Source organism: Lates calcarifer, linkage group LG12 (assembly GCF_001640805.2).
Source record: "Lates calcarifer isolate ASB-BC8 linkage group LG12, TLL_Latcal_v3, whole genome shotgun sequence".
Taxonomy (NCBI): domain Eukaryota; kingdom Metazoa; phylum Chordata; class Actinopteri; family Centropomidae; genus Lates; species Lates calcarifer.
The window spans coordinates 26,574,653-26,597,525 of NC_066844.1; the positions used below are offsets into that span (position 1 = coordinate 26,574,653).

At 41.5% G+C, this 22,873-nt stretch overlaps 1 protein-coding gene across 2 annotated transcripts in view; it reads left to right on the forward strand.

Moving 5' to 3' along the window:
* Window positions 1-22,873, forward strand: part of LOC108884820 (neurexophilin-4) — a 70,994-nt gene that overhangs the window by 33,336 nt on the left and 14,785 nt on the right. The window contains exon 1 of one of the 2 annotated variants that reach the window (XM_018678908.2): window positions 1,218-1,741. The exons of the other annotated variant lie outside the window; for it this stretch is intronic. Coding sequence (XP_018534424.1) covers window positions 1,688-1,741 — 54 coding nt within the window. The 5' untranslated portion in view covers window positions 1,218-1,687. Of the gene's footprint in view, window positions 1-1,217; window positions 1,742-22,873 lie in introns of those variants that run through there. 2 annotated transcript variants of the gene reach the window in all.

The window sequence follows — 22,873 nt, forward strand, 5'->3', positions numbered from 1 at the left end:
AAGGTGCAGAGTAGAGAAACAGATGGAAAAACAGAAAGATAGACAGGTATACAAAGTGGCATTGGGAAAAACAAGCAGACAGTTACCTGGTCAGTCAGTCATTCAGACAGACAGCTATAAAGAAGGATCATACTTGATCACACACTGACAGAAAGTCGAGACAGATATTATGCTTAAACAGAGGAGAGGTCCGCCACTCACTCACAGATATGTATGACTGACTGACAGCATTATACAATGCTACACAGTCAGACAGACACGCTAACAATCCGGCCGACAGATCCGCTGATCTCCACACAGACAAACTTGTGAGACAGGCGAGCGAACGCTGTGCATCTGAGATCAGTTCATTTTAAAGGTGGCACAGTCAGGCAGGCAGCAGCTGGGACTGGCCATCAGGGAGAGATGTGGGGCCACGCTGCCCCAATATATCCATGCAACATTAATATTTCAAAATTGTTTTTCTGGGAATTTATAGTCTGGCTAGCTTGTGCTGTTGGCCTCCATCACACACAGTCACTTGAATGAAGCAGTCAGGGTTCATGTTTCTGTGTAAGATAATGATTGTTTTCCATTTGCTGGTGTATATGAGAGTTTGAGCTGCCACAAAGCAAGTGAGGCAGAGTCACTTATAGGTTAAATGACACATACTCTCTGAATTATAAAGCTGCTGTGTGTGTGTGTGTGTGTGTGTGTGTGTGTGTGTGTGTGTGTGTGTGGTTTCAGGTCAGGAAATTATTCCCACTACATTTATTCATTTGGTGGATTTTGTGCAAATGATAACTGATGATAACACTAAGTCTATTTTATATAAAATGAAACTGACCAAAGCAGAATTTAAAATGTCTGCGAGGTGGCAGAGCTGCAACTATTACTTTCATTAATGATGAATCTGCAGATTATTTTCTCTTAATTGCACTTAAGAGCACAACAGCAAACCCAACAGTCAGAAACCTGAACATGTTCATTTTATTATCATGTATGACAAAAAAGCAGCAACAACAGAGTTGATTTTTACTAAATAATTATCAATGTAGTTGCAAAGAAGTCGACTCATTAATTAATCGTTTGATAATATTTTAAACCAGTGTCTTTAAGGACTCTGAAACATGATCCATGGCTTCCTGTCTGATGGAGGACTTGGTAAACAGTCACCTCATCCAAACACCGGCGGAACAAAATCATCTACATGCGGTTGTGGTCAGTGTGGCTGCCGGTAAACGAGAGCCGGTGTGCGCCGTGACGCGCGCGTGGAGAGAGAGAGAGAGAGAGAGAGAGAGAGAGAGAGATCGCGTCTCTCCAAACCAACCAGTCCGTTTCCCCAAAACACAAGAAGCGCTGGTGCTCCTCAGTGAGGTCCCCGCTGTGTCTCCACCTTCTGAACTGACTCCGTCTCCGCACAAACTTCAGCAAAGAAAAAAAAACCGTCCAGTATGAGCGGAGACAAACACCATGGATGTGCCTCATGAGGCGGACCGGAGAAACTGAAGCCACCGCTCAAAGTTTGCCCTTTGTGCCACAGACTGAACACACACACAACTTTAAGCGCGTTCTTCTGCTTCTCTAACACTTTTTGAGACTTGTGCTCTGCCGCTTGGGATTGCCTGGACTCCGCGCTGTGTCTTTTTATGTTCAGCCGGGGAGACGTGTAGTTTTTTTCGGGGTGGTCCGCTCTAAGGAAGGTGACATGCAGGTTCTCGGCTGGACCATAGTTCTCCTCTGCCAGTGGATCCTACGGAAGGTGAGTTTATCACCATTCTGAGAACAAACCTAAACTAAAACCTGTGTGTGTGTGTGTGTGTGTGTGTTTATATCGGAGCAGAGACGTGGGCTGCGCCTGTGTTTGGAGAGAAGCTCCTGCCTTCTTCTTTTAGAGGCTCGGTTTTCTAGAAATCACTCTGCTGAAAAAAAAAAAAAAAAAAAAAAAAAGATTTACGCAAGAACGTTTTTATTGTTTCACATAAAGACCATGATCGGAATCCCGCCCTGCAGGACCTGCTGATTTTATAGTTGCTCTTTATTCGGGATCTCCATTAAACCTCATTCTCTGGAACTTGATTTAAAGTTGTTATATCTTCATAACAGCTGCAAACAAACTGCAGCCTCTGCTCGATTGTGTTTTATCAGGTTGAGAATAAACGCGTGTGCGACTTTTGCCCGATCTCCAAACGCGCAGATCTCTGCTGTGTTTCCCCTTCACTCCCAGTTAAGCAGCCCTCCTTATCTATTTATCTATTTGCGCTCCCGGCAACTTCCTCTAATTTTTCTTCAGAAGTTAAACGCGCCCTTGGCTTCTGTTATTATCTCGGCATCGTTATGGCAAACAGTTTGTTCGCCTAGTTTGGCTGCTGCTGCTGCAGTTGCTGATTATTTGTGGTTAAATGCGTGCGTGCGCGTACGTGCGCGCTCACTCATTTTGACCGTTTGCGCATTATATTAGAGTGCTTTCCTGATTGCTTTGCTCTGACAGTAATAATGTACATATTATATCTAGACCTCAACACATAACACAACACAATACAATACATTACAATACAATAGAGCGGAATACAATCGGAGACTGTCTGTCCCAGCAGATACACTCCATCTGTACTCAGTGTGTCTTTGGCCTCAGCAAGAAATGAAAGAGAATAAAAACATGACCTTTCACCATGTTCCTCATCTCCTCCCTCCTCCACACCTCTGACACCTTCATTTTCCTCCTCCTTGCTCTTTCTTTCTTCCCTTTTATGAATCTTTTTTTTTAATCTCCACTGATTTTCACTAAAAATCACTTACTGTGTGTTCAGATGGAGCTGTGAAAAAATACTGTACAATCTAGTTGAGGTTTTGACAAGACTCATTTTAATCTGCTATTTTTATAAGGCTGAAATCAGCCCTGAAGTGTAAAACAAGTCTTAATAACAGAGGATCATCACTTAGTTCAGAGTGTGACTGTGAACGGACGGGTGGGAACCTTCACTGCTAACTGATTTGCTTGGTGGCTCATAGTCGCCGGCGTTCTCTCCAAACACAAAAAATGGTGACAGTGGAGTGTTTACCATGTGATTTTTTTAACACCTTGTTGGCTGCTGGCAGATTGGGGTTAGGTTGTATTGTGGCAGGTAATAACACCTACGCTGCTTCTGGAGATTGAATGCAAATCATTTCTCCTGCAAAGTAGAACTGCTGTGCATCTTCTGCATGAAAGAGCAACTCAGGTTCAAGTATCAGGATCGACTTGGTATTAGATTATATCAGCCACGCTCTTCAGTAATGTGCCATTTGTCAATGTGTTAGATCTTTTTTTTTGGCACTTTTTTTTTGAGGAGTGAAGGAGGATAAGAATCTTGTTTGTTTTCGCCAACTGTGTGGTGTAGATGACACAGTGATTTGGCTGACATAATCTGACAAGTTACATCCTTGGGAGCACCATTAGCTTGAGGGATTAAGAAGCGAAGAGGTAAAGGAGGCAGTGAAGAAGTGAAGGCAGGTGATAAATGCGGTAAACAGGAGAAAGGACGAAGGAGGAAAGAGAGAATAGGGCAGAGTGAAGTAGAAGTCAGCAGAGGAGAAAGAGGAGGAGATAACATTAACCATCTCTCTAACTTGATTTGGTGGTCTTCTCAAACAAAACCCACCCTTAGTGGTCATTTAGTCATTTAGAGGCCTGTTTAAGTACACGTGTAAGTGCATAAGTGAGTGTTTGTGAGGGAAGGATGAGAATCCTCTTTTTCTACGCAGCTTTTTATTTCTCCAAACTCTCTGGTTTATGTGCACTAAAAATGTAAAACTTGATTTATAGATTATTTTCAAAATATCTTCCAAAAAAAGAATTTGTGTTTGGATGAGAACATGTTGTGGGTGGGTTCTTACATTGGTATAAAAAAAAAACAAATTGTGTTTCCTGGCTATGATGTCCAACGCTGCAATATTCAAATTTTTTTCCACCTTGTACTTTGAAACGATATCTACAGTAACAGCACTACAAAAGAAGAAAAGATGTGTGAAAAGCTTCTTTGCTGTTTTATGCTCCCAGTAGGAACAATAGCATTAGCCGGCATCTCAACCTGACAAAATCCTCTTATCTCCCCCCGTAAAACAACTAGCTATATACCCCAGGGATATTCCAGCAACTGAGTCGCTTTAATTTCATTATATATAGTCCTACTTCCTTTGCAGCCATGTCTCTCATATTCTGCATATCTTTGCATTTCAGTACGTCCCAGTAAACTGTGTATGAGAAATACAATCGAGTGTTTCCATGCTTCATGTTCGTGCCCACATGTTATGCACTTATTCACGCCGTTGTGAGGAGAAAAATAAATCTGAGCCATCAGAACAGCAGGATCAGATGTTTTTCCACCGTGGATTAAACCAGGTGGTTGGTGGGTTCCCTCCCACTCGCTGTCTTTTTGTCTGTCCATCTGTCCGTCCGTGGATCATCTAAACTGTCAAACAGCCCAGTTTCAACAAGCTTGAGGCACCACTGGGTCTGTAATCTGTGCAAATTATATTCTCTCTTCACAAACCGATTAGATATGTAATCTGTTGAATCATGATGACAGAAGCAATCACATTACTGCTATATCTATTGCCTCTGAAATTGTTCTCAGAGATCAAAGCATTCTTTAAGCTAAAAAATGGCACAGATTCATACAGTATTTTAATGGATTCTAACATGGTTTGCTTAAGGTTAAGCTACGATCCATTTTTATTTAATTTGTTTTCTCCCCTTTCAACAGCCCTATGCCCCATTTTTGACAACCCATTACTTTTAAAATGAGTCATCACTTGCTTGGTGCAGTGAATGGTTCCACCCCAGGCTTTGTATTAGCCTTAAGGAGAGGGAGATTTAATTTAAATGTGTGAGGATGTCATATATTTTAGACTAATATGAAATAAGACGTCATTGTAGACGTGCAGGTTCTGCTTTGTACAAGCATCTGTCATCATTGTTCAGGTAATGGAGCTCATATCGGGCTGTAGACACTGACATATAACATGTAATTGCATTTTTGGTGATTGAATTAAAAGGTTCTTTATCAAACTTAATGAGATAAAGTCAGATATGTTTAAAAACTGCATCATAATCCCACTACTCCTCCACAATTTATAGATTACCCACTTAGAACAATAGAGGAAAACAGCAGGCACGAAAATTAAAACTGTGGTGTTACAAACAACCCTCTGTTTGACTGACAGCTCGACTACACCTGAAGCTCCAAGAAAGGGAGCATTATGGCTGAAATTATTGATAAGGCTGTGGTGTTAAAGCACAAAGGAAGAAAAAGGCAGAAACACATTGAGGAGCATGGACAGAGCTGCTGCTGCTCTCACTGCTCAACAGGCCTTTTCCTGTTGGAGCCACCTGTTCATGTTTGATATGCAGATGTCAAAGGTGTCCTTGGGTCAGAGATTCAGCTCCTGTTCATGCATAGTAAATGAGTTTTTTTCACTTTATCTCTACATACGTATGTGTGTGTTTATGTGTGTGAATATTAGCACTGTAACGATCCCACTCCACATCCACTGTTTGGTCCACAGCTCTTTATTTCTCACGTCACACCGCTGATGTGAATGTGCCTCTGGGGTCTGCAGCCTCAGGGTTGTTATTCACGTTGAGCTGATTAAACCACAGACACCATCACTCGATCATGATTGGACCAAAACAGTCACATGACATGCTGTTGAAAGACAATACACTAGCTGTAATGTGCAATATTTACAAATACACAGCTTGTGATTCACATGTGTTATAGTGTGAATATATATACATACGTTTTTGGATGCTTTACTTAAGTAAAGGTAGAAATACCACACTCTTCCATTGAACATATTCTTTAAGTAATACTTTGTAAGTATTATTTGCAAATGACTAATACTTGAAAAAGTAAAACTACTCATAACTCCTCCTGTGAGTGCTGTTTGATTATATAATCTGATACTCTATTGCTACCACTGATGCATTCATGTGAAAGTAGTAGTTATTGTCATTGTTTGTTTGGGTTGAGCCAGTATTAACCAGCCAGTATTTATATAGAGTTTGTCAGTTTAGTTTATAAAAACACATCACTTTTTATAAGCTGATCATATGTAAAGTCTGAAACTGTGAAGTTACCAGTAACTAGAGCTGTGAGATAAATATTATGGACTAAAATGTACAGTCTCTCTCCTCTGTAGAGGGGTAGAGGTATGAAGCAGAAATACTGAAGTACAAGTATCTAAAAGTTGTACTAAGTAAATGTACTCGGTTACAGTCCACCACTGATCCTCACTCTGTGTTTGCTGCCACAGATAATGAGCTGCAGTGTTTTTTATTGTGTATACAGTAGCACTCACACATTTTACTGCTGAAGTCTTTGTGTGTTGTGTTTTCTGTGCTGGTCTGGTACTGTCCTTGCAGCATGTGAATTTGCATTCAAACGGTGTAACGCTACAGTTTTCAGGCTTAATTCATTTCAAGAGTTTTCTATTTTCTGTCACGCTCAGTGCAGAGAAAACAACATACACATCATGCACGTGTAGGGTAGCTGAAGGTAGCTGTATCTTATCATCTGCAGCCCCTCTCCTCCTCCGTCAGGTCCTATGGAGCCTCGCTCAGAGAGAGACGAGGAGAGTGAAGCAGGAGCACAGTTCATGTTTCTCTCTAAAGTACGAGCCAAAAAGTACAGGTTTCACATAAAGGTGAGAAGAACAAGTACATGGTGATGAGGTGAGGATAAGAAGGGAGTGGACCTTTCATATCCAACCACCTGAAAACAGATGTCAGACACCTTAGCTCATTTACTCACTTCATCCAGCTTCATCCAGCCAGTCTGAAGCAGAGCAGCTGTGTCTTAAAAAGGTTTAAAAGCTGAGGCAGATCACACTTCTTCCATCAGGCAGGGAACAGCTGGAGAGCGAGGGCTGTGGTGTTTCCACTGTCACTGAACTAATTTTAGGATGAGGTCCCTAAACTTCTTAAAATCAAGACCCAAATTAGTCCCAATCCGGGCCCACTGACCCGACAAAACCAGGTCTGTCTGTGCTACATTTCTGATGTTGACTCTTATTAAAGACACCAGATCTGATTTCACTTTATTTAACCACGAACACCTTTTAGATCCATGGCAATGAAGTGAGTCTAAATCAATTCCACATTTCACATATTAATGCAGAATAATCCTGATCATTAAATATGAATGAAGCAGCATTTCAAGCCTCTAAAGAGTGGCTTTCCTTTTATTGATGGCAAAATAAAAATATTCAGTCCAGAATTTCATTATCAATGCAACTTAGTCTCTGATAATCAGAAGTGGTCGATCACATATTAAATCAACATCAGTTAGACTGAACAAACAGGCAGCTCAGATTCTGAAATTACACCTTATATGATTCTTTTCATCTGAGACACTGTTGGTCATGTGACATTGTTGTGAATTAGAAATTACAGAAACAATTTGTAGTAAAATAGCTGCAGTCAGCTGTAATGTAACAACGATGGTCAGGGAATGTAAAAAAAGTAAAAATCATACCTGCATAGTGGTTTTTATTATTTAGATGGTCTGTGTCACTGCACTGTTGTGTTAGGTCAGGTGGGTTTACATTTCATGCTTTTTATGCCTGTGCAAAATCCATCCAGTAGTTGTTGAGACATGTCAGTCTGGACTGAGGCGTTTGGATCAACTGACATCAACATCTTTCTTCTAATGCATACATAGATCAGATGTCAGTAAATAATCTGATCATAGACAGTAATGTGATGGATGACATGGTGAGCAGGTCTGAGGCCCTGTATACAAATGCTGGATGAACTGTGAATCAGGTAAACTCAGCACAGGTAGTTCCATCTCCTGTGACGCAGCCTTGTACAGGGGGATCATTGATGATATTGTTCATTTCCTGCAGTCTGCTACTCTGTTTTTACATGGCTTGAAAATTTTACAATGCTTCCTACTATCTCTTTAAGTGTTTGCTTTCCATATATTGCACATTTTAGCTGTTTTTCATGGGTACTTTGAAATAAATGTTGTATAAATAGCAGAAGATACTTGCAGTGCGAAAGGATGAGGATTTAGTCTAAAATCAAGTTAATTTTTCTGTTTAATTTTACAAGCTATCCTCCAGCTGCCAGAAGAGTCTTGCCTGGGTTTGGATTGACTGGATTGTGAATGCCAGATGGTGGTCTTTCACATAACTGCAAATAACGTTGGCAATTGGTTGAAGCTTTTTATGTTGGAAAGAAAAACATGGAAATCTGAAGCAGAAGCAGCCGACTTGAATAAAACGCCCCCTTCCTGTCTCGTCTGGGCTCTTGTGTTGTTCCAAAAAAGCTCAACTTAATATAAAATGGTAAACAGAATGTCTTTTTATACGGTAACAGTTTACTGCTGTAAAATCATGGCAGTGTTCAGATACAACAAAATGTGTTGCCATTGGTTTCTAGCTCAGGGATTTACTACCTTTAAAAGTTTATGAATTTATCTCCTGTTTTTCTTTTCTGTTTTGTCGACAAATGAATCTGAAAGTTCCAGCAACAGAAAAGATACTAAACGGTGCCTGCATGTAAAACCTGTTACATGTTACACTGGCAGGATGGAAAATGTGCTAATCAGCCATATCATGATGTGACACACTTCAGCTGATGAATATACAAACAATGTTTAGCACTTAGGTTCTGTGTGAAAGTTACAGAGCTCTGCTCAGGATTATTGATGTTTCCTTTAGACCCTTCTCTTGACTTAAACTGCCACACCCTCCACAACATGTCAGAATGACACTGGTTCAGCTTGTTTAACCAATAATAACTTAAATACAGTTGTGGAGGAAGTTTTCAGACTTTTTTACACAAGGAGAAATAGTAGTACCAAAGTGTTAAAGTGCTGCATCAATATCTAACATCTGTCGCACAGTTTGATTCTAAACATGCATTATATCTAGTGTGAAAACAAACATAGTAAAGGGAGCAGCGTTTGAGCAGAAAATATCCCTGACCTGTTGTCGGAAAAGTTAGTTCTACAGCGACAGTGAAAACATGGTTAGACAGAGAGAGAAGCAGAACACTGGGCTGCACATCAGAACATGTGACCCAGGTTTCACTGCCAGGATAATCTGGAGAGGAAGGCCTGTGGACAGCTGCTGCCTCAGCCCCAAGAGAGTCTCGCATCTCCTGGTCTGAGCCACCGTCCAGCCTCCTGTCAATGCTCTCTATGTAACTGCCAGTTTGGGTGGTGGAGGAGGAAGTGGTGATGATGGAGATTGTTCGAGAGCAAACAGGAACTCTAATTCTCTAAAACTCCAGGTTTTTACAACGTTATTCTTTCTATAATTTCTCCTCTTGGGCCTGTTTTCTGTCTTGAACTGAGCTCTATCCGTACTGCAGAACACACACTCACACAGCATTTTAATGCTCCACGCCTACCTCAATGAATGGGCGACCATTATTACAATAGTATTGTGTATGACTCACCAAGCCTTATGGAGCGACTGTGGGGAAATTGCTCTCTGAGGCGAGTTGTGGGGGGGAAAGACAGGGATTGTCTGTGGAGACGATAACGCCTGAAAAGGAGTCAGTTTGAAAATATTACCTACTAAATATATGTGACACAGACATGCATGCATAGAATGGAGATGTGATGAAGTGAATTATCCACAAGCACACGCATAAGTACATGTATACAACCGGGCGGTAAAGCAGCTATGATGGCGAAGATGAGCACTTAGCTGAAGCCGATGAAGGGACGTTAGAGCTGGGTGTGTGGTGGCCCTGTAACACTGCCAGGCGAGAGGGGGCAAACATCCATCACCTGCAGAGGGCAGCTCCACAGCCTCATCCATCATCTCACCTTTGTTAACGTTGACTTCAGCTCAGAAATGGTTGAGTACATTGTTTTGAATATTTGAGCTTCTTCATGAGTTACTCTCTGTGTAGGATTTGTAACCTTGTTTACTAATTATTAGATCAGATTGTTCCTGCTTTAAATCCAAAATTTTCATTTAATTTGTTCCCATGCTTCATTCAAGCCATGCTAAAGATGTGGCTCCAGGGATGGGAGCGTTGGTTGGTCCATACTGAAATATCTGAACAACTACTGGATGGATTTCCATGAAATTTTGTACAGACATTCATGATCCCCAGAGGATGACTCTTGACCGGCTCCAAATCCTAATGAGGTTAACATATCTGCTTTTGACTGAAACATCTCAACAACTATCAAATGATGTGTCATGAAATTCTGGTACACAGCCCCCTTCACTTTTCATCAGGTCAGAATAGTTTCCTTACTTTGGTCATAAACCAAACCAAAAACTAATTCCCATCTGACTCAGATGTACCATGTGTTTAGTGCTAAGTTAGTAAATATTAGAAAGCTAACACGCTACATTATGATGGTGACCAGGGTCGACATTATCTGTGCTAAACATCAGCAATGTAACACTGTAATTATGAGGGAATTGTTGTGCTAGCGTTAGCATTACGATCAAACGCAGCCACACAGAGCTGTTAGTGTGACTGAAGACTTTTGTTAAATGAAAACAGAAGTTTCTCAGAGCAGCGTATTAAAAGTACAGTTCTGGCATTACTTTGACAAAGTTAAAAGTTATCATCAATCAGAAATACTGCTGCCATTTTCTTTTTTTTGTTTGTTTTGTTTAGTAATGTATTCATTAGTTTGCCTGAATCTCCACCAGGGTTTTCTTGTTGTTGTCCTCTTTTGCATGACTTAATAAACAAAGCCGCAGAGGGGGATTCTGGGTGTGAAGTGGTCAGCCCTACTTTGGATTGCTCTACTTTGAGAGGTCCCCAGTCATCTTCATGATGTGAGCAGTGTGTTAATCTCTCTCTCTCTCTGTTTTTCCTGGCTGCGAGCAGCAGAGTCGAGCATTGGAAATAGATCACATCAGAAGGGACGTTTGGCTCCTGATGATGGGCAGCATGTTTGTTTCATACATGCGTGATGAGTAGCTCGGCTCTCAGCGGGGGCCACCAGTTATGGCATAACGCCGCTGCCTGTGGTCACTGCGTTGCCTAGTCTCAGCTCCCCCTGGGAGAAAACACGCTGTGCTTCATACTTTTGCCATTTGATATGGCAGTGTGTATTCTGATGCGTTCACCTGTGGTTACACTGGTGCAGGAGACAAGCATGTGAACTCAGCACGGGCTCAAACAGAGCGCTGCATTGTTGCAGAATCTTTAAAAACGACAGGATGTGTATGTGTGTTGGCGTGTGGCTGTTTACATGCACAGTTTGTAATTACCTCTATATGAACACTGGAGATGCACATGTATGATTTTCTTCTTTGTATATGAGAGTAGCACACATAGTTAGCCTTGGGTTTTCACAACATCTCGTGATTAATCGTGACACACCTGGGGGACATACATCGAATAAGGATTTTGTGCATGTAATGAAATATTAAAGTATAATCCGAGCGACACCAAATATCATAACTCATGGTGCAGACGGCAGAGAATGCTCAGGGTCAGCCCAGCGTGAGGACCCTGTCACAGATGGGACTGTGGAGGAGGGATTAGTTTGTATCATTTTTTAATATCTGCAGCATGGCTTGTAATGCATAAATTCAGACATGCATTGAATTTTTTGGAGGACTGAGGCAGGGTGAGAGGAAAAACAGACATAGGTAACCCAGCGAGAGTTGAGCCCCCCCCCCTGGCACAGTAAGCCTCAGTATGCAGTGAACCTCAGTAATCACGCTCTTAATAAATAAACGATCCTGTGGAAATCCCCTGGACCTACAAGAATCACAGGGATTTGATGTTGTGTTTTTGTTGAGGACATGTAATAATAAGAGTCTTGTTTGCATTCCCGTTTGTCCTCTCAGGATTTCAGGAGCTACATGGGATGCATTATTGAGATGAAAGCAAGACAATATGCTTGTAGAAGCTGTTTTTTTTTTTGGATTTGTTTTCTGCAGATTGTTTGCCCATGTCAAAACTTTCTTTATATATTGTTTCCTGGACTCCAGCTTAATGGAGAGTGGTCAGGGGATTTCAGCGGAGAAGCGAGCACTCCACACAACCATTTGGTCACAGATCTCTCTCGACTCTCTCAGTCTATTTTCCCTGTCCTTCTCTCTCGCTGTCTTTCATCTTACACCTCTCTCACCCTCCACCTGCCCGTCAAACCCTTCACAATCGAACCTCTATCTTTCACTCCATCGCCCCATTTCTTCCTCTTGTGTTCTCTTTCCACTTCCTCCTCTGCCCTGCTCCCCCGCCTTGATACTGGTCGTGCCCGGCCCGCGACTACTTTGCCAGTGTGTCTGATTAAAATGTAGCCCTTGAAGAAATAAAATATGTGAGGAGAATTTCATAGTTTCAGCTTCCAGCTCCTCGTGTGCTGATATCTTGTGCTGGTGGAGACGGGGTTTCGCATTTTATTTTTCCTTTTTTTCTCTCCTGGTGATTTCTGGCTCCAGTCACCATGTTTCTCTCTGGGTGTTTCTGGATCAAGACATGGCAGTTCTCGCTGCTGAATTATATAAAATCTCTGCTTGGTTTTTAGTTAATTAGCCCAAGCAACGAAGAAGCAAGGGGGAGATGAGGAGATTGATGGCAAGAGGGAAGGAATGGTGTGTGTGGAGGCGGTGAGGGTAGACTCTCCCTCCTTTAACTTGGTCCAAGTTGGCCCAAAGGCGGTTGCTGGGGAGGGAGTCTAGGTCAGGGCTCGGGAAGGAGTGGAGTGCAGAGCAAACTGAACTTGAGGCTGTGTGGGCTGAGGGGAACATCAGAAAATCATCTCACATCTAGTCTCACACTGGCAAATTTCATTATACTCCTCATGCAGAGCTTAACTGTCAGCATGTGTTAGAGGACCTTGACATGCATTTTACCACTTTTATGCTTTTGATGTTATTACAGATTCTGAACGTGAGAATTATATTTATGCGCTGTAGCTGTCAGCGAGGAAGTTGTTAATAAGTGAGAAGCCGTGTAGAACCAGCCCAAAAAATGTGTTCACTGGCTGTGGTTTGCCAAGGCTCGCTGTGGATTTACTGACGATCAGATCCACAACAAACGACGATGACCATGTCAAAGTCAGATCTGCACTGCCCACTGTAGTAAAACAGTTTATAACAGTTTAGCTCCCACACACAGACGGCCGTGAGCTACTACACAAGATGCTGGTCTGACCATTGATCGTGTAAACTGGGTGGGTCTGGCGTTCAGCGTCTTGCCCAAGGACATTTCGACATGTGGAGAGGAGGAGCTGGGGATCAAACCACCAACCCTGTGATTAGTGAACGACCCGCTCTCCCTCCTGAGCCGCAGCTGCCAGTTGTGTATATGGTCTAGAAGTATGGTCTCGTGGTTCACTGATGCATCAAGGATCCAGACTCATCTCTCAGTGAGGGTGTTCAGGATTATTATATCTTTGCTTGTGAGATTTAAGCTGATAAGGAAACACTGACATGAAGTGTGAGAAATCAGGCTAGGGTTAGTGAAAGCCAAAATCCCAGTGGTATCATCTCACTACTTAAAATAACTTCTTTTTCTCAGACCTAACCTAAGATAGCACTCACTCTGAGTCACAGCTGGATTACATATACTCGTACCCCCCCTTCAAAGTAAAGCCTTTTCTCTGTGCGTCGTGGTCAGAAAACCACAGATGGAGCCAGTTTCCTGAAGCCTCAGTTCACTTCGCTCACCAGATGTCACCCTCCCCTTGGCAAACACTTGGACCAGACCCTGAACTGCATGTAGCGACATGACCAGTCAGTGACAGTGACATAATGTGGCACCTAGACAAACGAGACAGAGGATGAGGGGTAGGAAGTGACAGACAGAGCGACAGACAGAGAAACACATATGTTCCAGCAGTGAGAGGCCGGACGTCTCGCTGTGTTCAGTGTGTTCAGCTGAGGAGAGTGTGAACAATGTAATGCAGCATAAACAAGGAGGGCAACGGCAGAACAGTGTAATCCCTGAAGGACCGACCAGGGAATGCTGATCATACTACTTCTTCCTCTCCTCATGACTTTGGGCAGAGAAGTTAGCAACAGCATAACCTTAAACTCTCAGTGCACGTCTGCTCGGGTGAAATATGTTGCATGAGTAAATGCATGAAGCTCAACTAACCACAGTTCAGGCGGTGAAAAAACAGCAATTGCTTGAGTGAATCAAGTTAATTTGTGAGCTCTGTGCTCACCACACTGTTTCTTTCATTCTTTTTTGTGTAACAAACCTCTCAGTTATAAACACAATGTCCATGTAAATGTTTTTTATGTGAACAGAATTAAATTGAAAGAAAATTGTGTGGGTTTTTAAAATGCCACAGGATACACTGCTCTGCACATTATATCTTGTCCCCCTTTTTTTCCAGAAAAAAAAAGTGAATCCAAAAGGGAGCAATGTGTGTTTTATAGTTTTGGTTTCATGAAAATGTCCCCAGTCTGTTTAGTGAGATCACTGTTGTTTCTTTGTCTACATAGACAGGAGTGATTTGCCTGTAACCAAACAAATCGTTTAATTTGAAACATATTCACAGAAAAAAGCGATTGTTGCTGTTCTGTCATCTGCTCACAGCAACACTGACAAATACCCACAATACACTCTCACAAAGAACGACGACTGGAACCAAGCAGTCAGCCATTCATAAAGTGCAGAGGTCAACAAAGAGTCAGACTCTGGACTGTAATTCAGATTAGCTTTGTAGCCAATGATCCTGTAGTCCTGAGACATGTCCTGTGTTACAGTTTAAATGTTAAATGATGCTGTCATTATTCTTTAGTTTGCTAACAAAATGCTGTCAGCCCTCAGCTTGTAAACTACAGTTTCCAGCTCATGTTTGATCGTTCTCCTCCCCGCTCAGCTGTCAGTCAAACAGACAGTGGCCCGCCCACTCAGAGGTCTGATGGTCTGATCTATCGTTATTCTTTCTTTGGATGGACATGAGCTTCCACAGGTTAGTCACTAGTCTCTCTGAGGTCCATGTCTCTGTGTCACTATTAAAAAGATACATTTCAAATCACTTGGATGTTGATTTTTGACTCTAAAAAGTTGACTGGTGATTTCAGTTTGGCCTTTAGCTGATATTTTTAACAGTGTAGATGTGGCTTCTGATAAACAAAGACTAGTCAGTGTTTTTTAGAGTGTCTCGGGGCTTTGGTGTCGACTGGGCTGTTTCAACTATAATCTGATGGATTACCATTACCGTGGTTAACATTATACCTGCTGAACATCATCCATGGCTCCAGACTCAGTCTGGTTCAGTTCTCCCCTCTGTCCTTCACCACTCACCTCCTCTCCTCCGTGTTATCCCAACTCCTCTTGTTTTCTAGGTATTCATTTCCTCTATATTTTTTCTCTGCCACTCTGTGCAGTTGGATGTTTTCTTGTAGTCGAGATAAGGAGGCCGGCGTGATCTCCTGTCTTTGCTGCATCAGACAGTGGAGTATTGAGAGGCCAGCGTTGTGTCCTGTTGGCCTGCTGAGCCACATAAATCAAACACATGCGCACACAAGGACAGAAAGAAAAAGATTAAAAAGATATCTGTGAATGATTGAGTGCCCTGTTGCCTTGTAAAATAGTGCTGCCAAAAGGTAAAAAAAAGAAAAAAAACATACTACTGTATATTCATACCTGTGCAGTAGTCTCTGTGGACCTTGAATGACTAAACCGCCGCTGCGAGAGCAACACACACCCAGAATTTATGGTGTAGTTTACTATCTGAACATCATTCTTGTGATCGACTTGAGGACTTAACCTTAGAGTAATATCAAAAATGATGTGTCCACAAATTTTGTTCCAGTGTAATTGTGTGCCTCAAGGTTTATCACATCTTACAAAATCCCATCAGGCCAAAGCGATTGGTGTTTAACTGGATGTGCATTATTTGGAGATTGCCACATCCACTAGATAGAGATTAAAATGAGATTTACAAATGAATGTTGCTGATAAATGTTTTTTGTAATTTTCTCTGATGTTTAATCCACAATCCACGAGCTCCCCCCGTGTCACCCGTATCAATTGTGTAATTCACAGTCCTCCCCACAGTTTTTATATGAGACACACCTGCTCCAGTTCTTATCTTTTTCAGGACTTAGATTACAAAAGGTTTTGAAATTTAAACACGTGTTTTTTAAACTGTACATGAGATTTAGAGCACATTAATATTTCTGTACCCTGTCTACCTTCAGCACTGCTGGTGTCTGTGGTGTCTTTATGCACGTTGCCTCCAAAATGATTTCTATTTTGGTTAGAATTGATTTTCATCTGTGATAACAAATGTTCTTTGTGGAGATATCATCCCACCCTCCCATTTTCATTTACCTCGTTCTGATGTAGCAAAGATTAGATTCTGTTGCCAAATGGTTTAGTTAATGATTTCATTCTTGGTCTTTATTGAGATATCAAACCCCAGTGTCTCCTTTCCATTCACATTTCCAGTGTTGTAGAGATTACATTCTGTTGCCAAATACTTTCATACTTGTTTTATAGATCAGACTGAATGTCATGTCAGATAAAGAGATGTCAGTCCTTTAAGCCTCAGATGTCTTTCCTCATATCTACATGCAATTGTGGATTTTTGCTAAACTGTTCTTGAAAATGATATTTTGCATCTTTCTATTTTTTGGCCTCAGAAAATGTTGGATAATTAATCGGTAGCTAATTTAATGACATAACTCTACGGTGCAGTGTGCAAATTTCAAACCCTTCATTAGTCAGTGAAGTGGATTTGATGTATGAGATAAACATAAGTGAGAGTGCAGGTGTGTGTGTGTGTGTGTGGAAACATTAGAAATGTCTCGTCAGTGATGTAGTTTTTAAAGCTGTGACGCTGGAGATTAGATGAACTTATTCTTGAAGGACTGTGTAGTTTCATAAATCTAATTAGTGCTTGCATATATTTGAGCTGCATGTGTTTATTCATGTGTAGATTTTTTGATGAATATTAAATGTTGTACTTATATGTAAATACAGAATATACAGTAGTTGATGTTAAAATCCAATAATCCGATCAAAGCCCATCACTGCTTTCTCTAAAATCTCTGATACTTGATGAAATAATTGATTTTTCAATCATTTTTATTGTGTTACAAGCTGTGGTGAGAGGAGATGTGTGTCCTGTAGAGCTCTGTGAGGCTCTGTAAAATTAGCTTGTCTTCACAAGTGGCTTAACTAATATTATGCAGTGAGCTGCTTAGCTGACAGTTTAGTCTGTGATGTGTGTCATCAGTTTAAATTCAGTCATCTGCTTTTTTTTTCTCAGTTAGTTTGTCGATGCCCTCTGAAGGAGGCGCTGTGGAATAAGGTCGTCGTTTTTTTGTCATGTAGGATAAATTCACTCACTTTCTTATATGGTAGAGGAACTCTTGTTTTCTCTGTGTTTTTTATCTATAATGCAGTTTGCTACTAAAGGCTCCTCTGCCAAGTACAGTTTTAATATTAGTTCGTAATTTCTGCTTTATTTTATCATTTAGTAGAGAGGGACAGGAGAGAGAGGATGATATGCAGCAGAGGGCTCAGCCTTAATATGTAACAGACACTCTGCCAGGTGAGTTAGTGGTGCGCCCCGTGTATCCTGTACTTTAAAACAGCTTAGAAGGTCGTTTGCCCAGTCAGAACTGAGAGCTGAACTCTGGATTTTAAAAATGAAGAAAACGTCAGCTGGAGGTTCGATAACACTTGGGTGAATCAAAGGTTTATCAGTTTCTCTTTAACGTCAAAGTAAAAGGTCGAGCTGTAGAGAAAAATCCACGCGGCATTTTATTTTGAAGGATTCTCCAAACATTACTTGTGGGATGATCAGTGTGGCAGTTTGCACACACAGTGGTGCAAATTTAGTTTTGGCTTCACTTCCTCAGTAAAATGACTTGGAGTGGATTTGTAATAATTCTGGCACTATCAGGACAGCTCAGGTTCTGTTTAGTTTTCAATTACCGGTTAATTGGGAAAGTCCAGAGCGCCTGAGAACAGTTTTACCAAGACCACAAACAAATGTGTGAATAAAGAGTGAGATGTTTGCTGTATTGACTTGAGGGTGTATTGGCAAAACTAACAGAGTGTGTTTAGAGTGTTGTGTTTGTGGGTTAATTGTTCCTTTGAGACTGAGCCAACTGTAATGAGACGATCTGAAAAGCTCTGTCGTCCTCCCGATTCGTTCAGAGGCTGCTGGGAAAGGTGATAGTGTAGAATAGTGGGGAAAAGACATGATGATTCTATAAGACATGAAAATGTGTTAGATTAAAATATTCTGGGTCAAAAGGGGTAAGATAACAATATGGTTTTAATTTCTCCTTGAATTTTATGCTGCTTTATTCTTCTGATCTTACTTTTTACTCCACTATATTTATTTGACAGCTGTAGTTGCTAAAATATCTATATACAGTGGCCTCAGAAAGTATTCAGACCCTTTCATTTTTTGCACTCCTTCTTTGTGTTGTAGTTTTCATTTTAATTTGATAAAAGAAAAATACCAGTTTTGCTCATCAGTCTACACTCAGTAACCCATAATGATAAGTAAAAATATGTTTTTAGAAATGTGTGTAAATTCATTAGAAATCAGAACCTGAAACCTCTCATTTACGAAAGTATTCAGACCCTTAATTCAGTGCTGTGTAAAACGCTCTCTGGCAGCAGTCTCAGCTCTAAGTCTAAGTCTCTTCCAGCTTTGTACACCTGGACCTGGGCAGTTCAGTTTGTCCAGATGGTCAATTGTAGGGAAAAGTTCCAGAATTACAAGCATTAGCTCAACCTGAGGCAGCTACAACATTAAAATGGTGCTGACATGTTAATTTGTCAGTAATAATTATCCATGATAAGTGGTACTGTGATATTTGCTTAGGTGAAGGATGTGAAAACTTCTTCTCAGACACTGATGATTTTCAGTCAGTTCAGCCTAATCAGTAAAATAGATTTTCCTCAAAGAACAGTTTAGAAATTTAAAGGAATGTGTATGTTGGTTTGTTTAATTTGGGTGAACTGAGCCTTTAATAAATGACCTCCCTGTCCTTTAATTTTCCCAAACAATATAATTTCTAAATTACATTTGCGACTGAACATTAATGTGACAGAGTTGCCACAGCGGCTGGTTTGTAGATCTTTACTCACTGTGAGACAGAATAATTGGTACATGGACATTCACAGTATGAATCTCTCCCTCTTCCTGGCTTGGTGCAGTAAAGGCAGAAATCAGATGGAGAGAAGTTAGTGTTTGCTTTGCTGAAAGCTTCAGAGTGCAAGATGCATAATGTCATTACTGATTCAGTCAGCAGAGGGGGTTGTCAGGAAGGATGGAGGGAGTGGAGGAGGAGGAGGAGGAGGAGGAGGGTGCAAAAAGAAAAAAATCTCAGCTAAAATTAAAAAATGCCACAAAATGAAATAAAGATGAGTGCTCCACTGAGCCACAGAATGAATATAAAAGACAATCCTGTGAAATATACATGGCTGGAAGGAAAGGTGAGCAGAATGCTAAGCTCCAGACTCTACCTGTAACCCACAATAGCGGCCCTGATCCTGAGCCTGTTGATCATCCCAGAACATTTAGGGATCAACCCAGCCGCTGCAATCTGTCCAATGGAGCGGCTTCCTGCTCACCTAGGCAACAAGAGACAGGAAGACATAGAAAGGAAGAGACCATCTCCCCATATTTAATAAGATTTGGTGTTATTTTTCCCTGTCTGTAATGCCTTTATTATTGCAGATTGGCTTAGCGGTGAAAGGTATTGATTGTGAGCCGGAGCCCCAACAGGGACTGAAGAGAGGGAAACAGAGATGCAGGGTGTGGGCTTTTACTGGCAGGTGATTTGTATGTGCTTTAGGAAAAAAAAACATGTTCTCTCCCCGACACGTAAGGTGTAATTTTCTGACACATTTTACTCAGACGAGCCGAGTGCATTTATTTACTTGAATAAATCAAAGCAGCCGTACTTACTGGTCTCTGACAAACTACCACAGGAAGACTTTTTCTAACAAGATCTGGCATGTAGAGGCAATCTAACAGTAACAATGGGTGTGTGCTGCACGTGGAAATATGACCAGTGAAAATCAAAAAATACATCTGTACATGTGATATCATCTAGAAGAGGCACCCTGAGTGAAAAACATACAAATAAGACGATCACTCTTTAAACACAGTTCACACTGTGTGTTGTTTTGACAGTGTAGATAATCATACTCAGTTCAGATCTGTTCTGCTGCTTATTTAATCCACATGTACCACATTAAAATATTTCATTGTTTTAGTCTTTCCAGCAAACCCCTGACCTAAAATAATGAATCTGAGAAAGAAAAAAAGGAAGAACAGAAAGATATATGGAGATGATGAGTGAGTGATTGTGTACGTGTTCCTATTCTTAGCCTTGCAGCGGGGAGGCAGGACTAATGATGCCTCCTGACCTTAATGCCTAGCACTCAAGGTCAGCCCTCCACTGATGCATCGTGGGCAAGGTGTCCTGGACCGCTGAGGAGCCCGGCCAGATTGAGTTTGTTGTTGTTGTTGTTGTTTTCTTTGACTTTACCCCAGAATTTATCGCTGTTCTCCCTGGAAGAATAACCAATACACTCATAGAACAAGCAATTTATTCAGCGGTGCAGCTCTGAGGGAACTAACAGCACTTATTCTGCAAGTAACACAGCCACTTCTTCACTGTTTCTTCATGTTATACACTGGCTGATTTCACACTGATGCTAATGGAAGAATAATGTCAGAGAGACAAAAGAAACCAGGTTTTCAAAGAGAGACAAAGGAAGATGTAATTTAACTGCATGGCTAGATTTACCAAATGTATGGATGCATACATTAGCCAGTGGCTAACTGATGTTTCACACTCTCAAGCAGAGCCGCCATTACTGTAGTTCAACTGAACACATTTACACAGACAGAGAAAGCAGGTATTTGGGTTGTTCATGGTCTAAAGTCTGTGTGTGAATGTGGAAGTTGTTCAGTCTCACAGCAAAAGTCTGAAGTTTACTATGACTCTGCCTTTATGAAGAAATAACATTTATGTAACATCACAAACTCTGTCTGACCCAGTCTGCAGGTCAGAACGCTGAGGAGAGCAGCCCGTTAAATCCAGCAGAAATTACTCACCAGCTTATGATTAAAAATCATCAAACTGATTTCTTGCATCATTATCAGACCGAATGTGTCATTTGATAAAATTTGGAAAGATGTTGGCCAGGAAGCGAGAGAGTTTCCAGCCAGCCAGAGATATGTGGTGTGGCAGCTCAACGCCGGCCCTGAGCAGGCTGTGGTCTGTGGTCGGTCCTTTGTCAGCACGCGGCCTAAACATAAGAGGCTCATGGGTTTTACATTAAAGTTCAAGTTTACTGTTGAAACAGTTAAGAAACAGAACAGAAAGAAAAAACTGAATCTGTCTGATACAACTTGACTAAATTTCCTGAAAAGATTTTAACTATGATTTTTATTGATGACTAAGTTTTCATCATGTAAAAGGCTCCACAGGATTTCCTGGACATATTTCCTGTTTTACAGTGTTAGACACACTGCGGTTCATCTGTGGTCTGATGCCAACAAATCTTAGTATGTCCTGTTTTTCTTAATTGACATATTGCTAAAGATTGTATTTGAGCACCAGTCCTCAAGCATTTGTTGGAGGAGGAGAATGTGCAGAGAGAGGTGAAAGAAAAAGGATTTAAGAAATAAAAGGCAAAACAAAAGAGAGAAGGAGAAGAGCAGAAAGAATGTGGAGCCAAAGCAGAGGAAGATGGAAGCAGGAGGAAGGGTAAATGTTGACTGGAGGGAGGGAGAGGCAGCCTGTCTCACTTGCTTGGATCATTAATTTGTGTTCTAATTAGCAGGAATGCCACAGTTGGAATGTGACGCGTACGTACGGACGTGGTGTGTGAGTGTGTGTGTGTGTGTCCTGTGTCTGTGACCTGCCCTGGCTCCAAGTCTCCTGGCTTGTTAGAAATGACAGATTGACGCTCTCCTGCCCCCCTTCCCCACCAGGCTCACCCCCACTCCCCATACCCAACCCACCCATCTGCTCTGGAAACTCGCCAGATCTTTAGACCCATCTTGTGTTTACACCGTGTGGGCGTTTGTGTGTGTGTGCGCGTGTCAGCCGGTTCACTGTTGTCATTGTGAGACTGGGTGGACCAGCGGGGGAGCACGAGAAAATTCTAGTCATGCTTTTGTCGCATCCATCATTTTTTGTGACTGTGAGTACCAAGGCCGAGCTGGTTCTGTTGATATAAGCTGTTTGCCTTTTAAGCACATATTGTCCAAACCGAGGCTGCTCTACACAGAATATAATGTCATTGGCATCTCTCAGTAAATCAAGTTTGTTTGCACAAGATGCACATTATGAGTCCTTGGATTCAAATTGACAAAGAGACCAGTTACCAGCTGAGTGAAACTATGAATTCAGCTGAAAATGGTCAAAGATTTCCACCCACTAACTGTCAGAGGAGTTCTGTGAAAGAGCTGGAATTGACTTCACAGGTCACTGTTCATTTCCTGTGTTTTCTCACTCATTGTGGATGAACTGTTTCAGCCGAGCTTTTCATCAGCTGTCCCCTGATTTTTAAAGACCCAGACGGTGCAGTGAGCCCTGCCTCCCCGGGGCCTTAAAACATTCATTTAGATAGTGCCAATATCCAATCTTCCAATATGTTTCTTCTGGACATATCTTTAAGGAAAAAACGAGGGAGAGAAATGTATCAGTGTTGATATCCTTTGGTCAGTGACATCACATTTATAAAGGCTGCGTGTGTGTGTGTTTACTGAAGCTATTCCAGTAACGTGTCTAGCCCAGGGACAGAGGAGAGCTGCCCCACGCAGTAATTGAACCACAGATCCTGCTGGACTATTAGTCACAAGTCTCGGTCTGTCCGGAGCCTTTTATCGCCGTTGAATCAACACAAGCTGTGTGAATGAGAGCAGGTCAGTAATACGAATGTAGCTATCACCGCCACGCCACA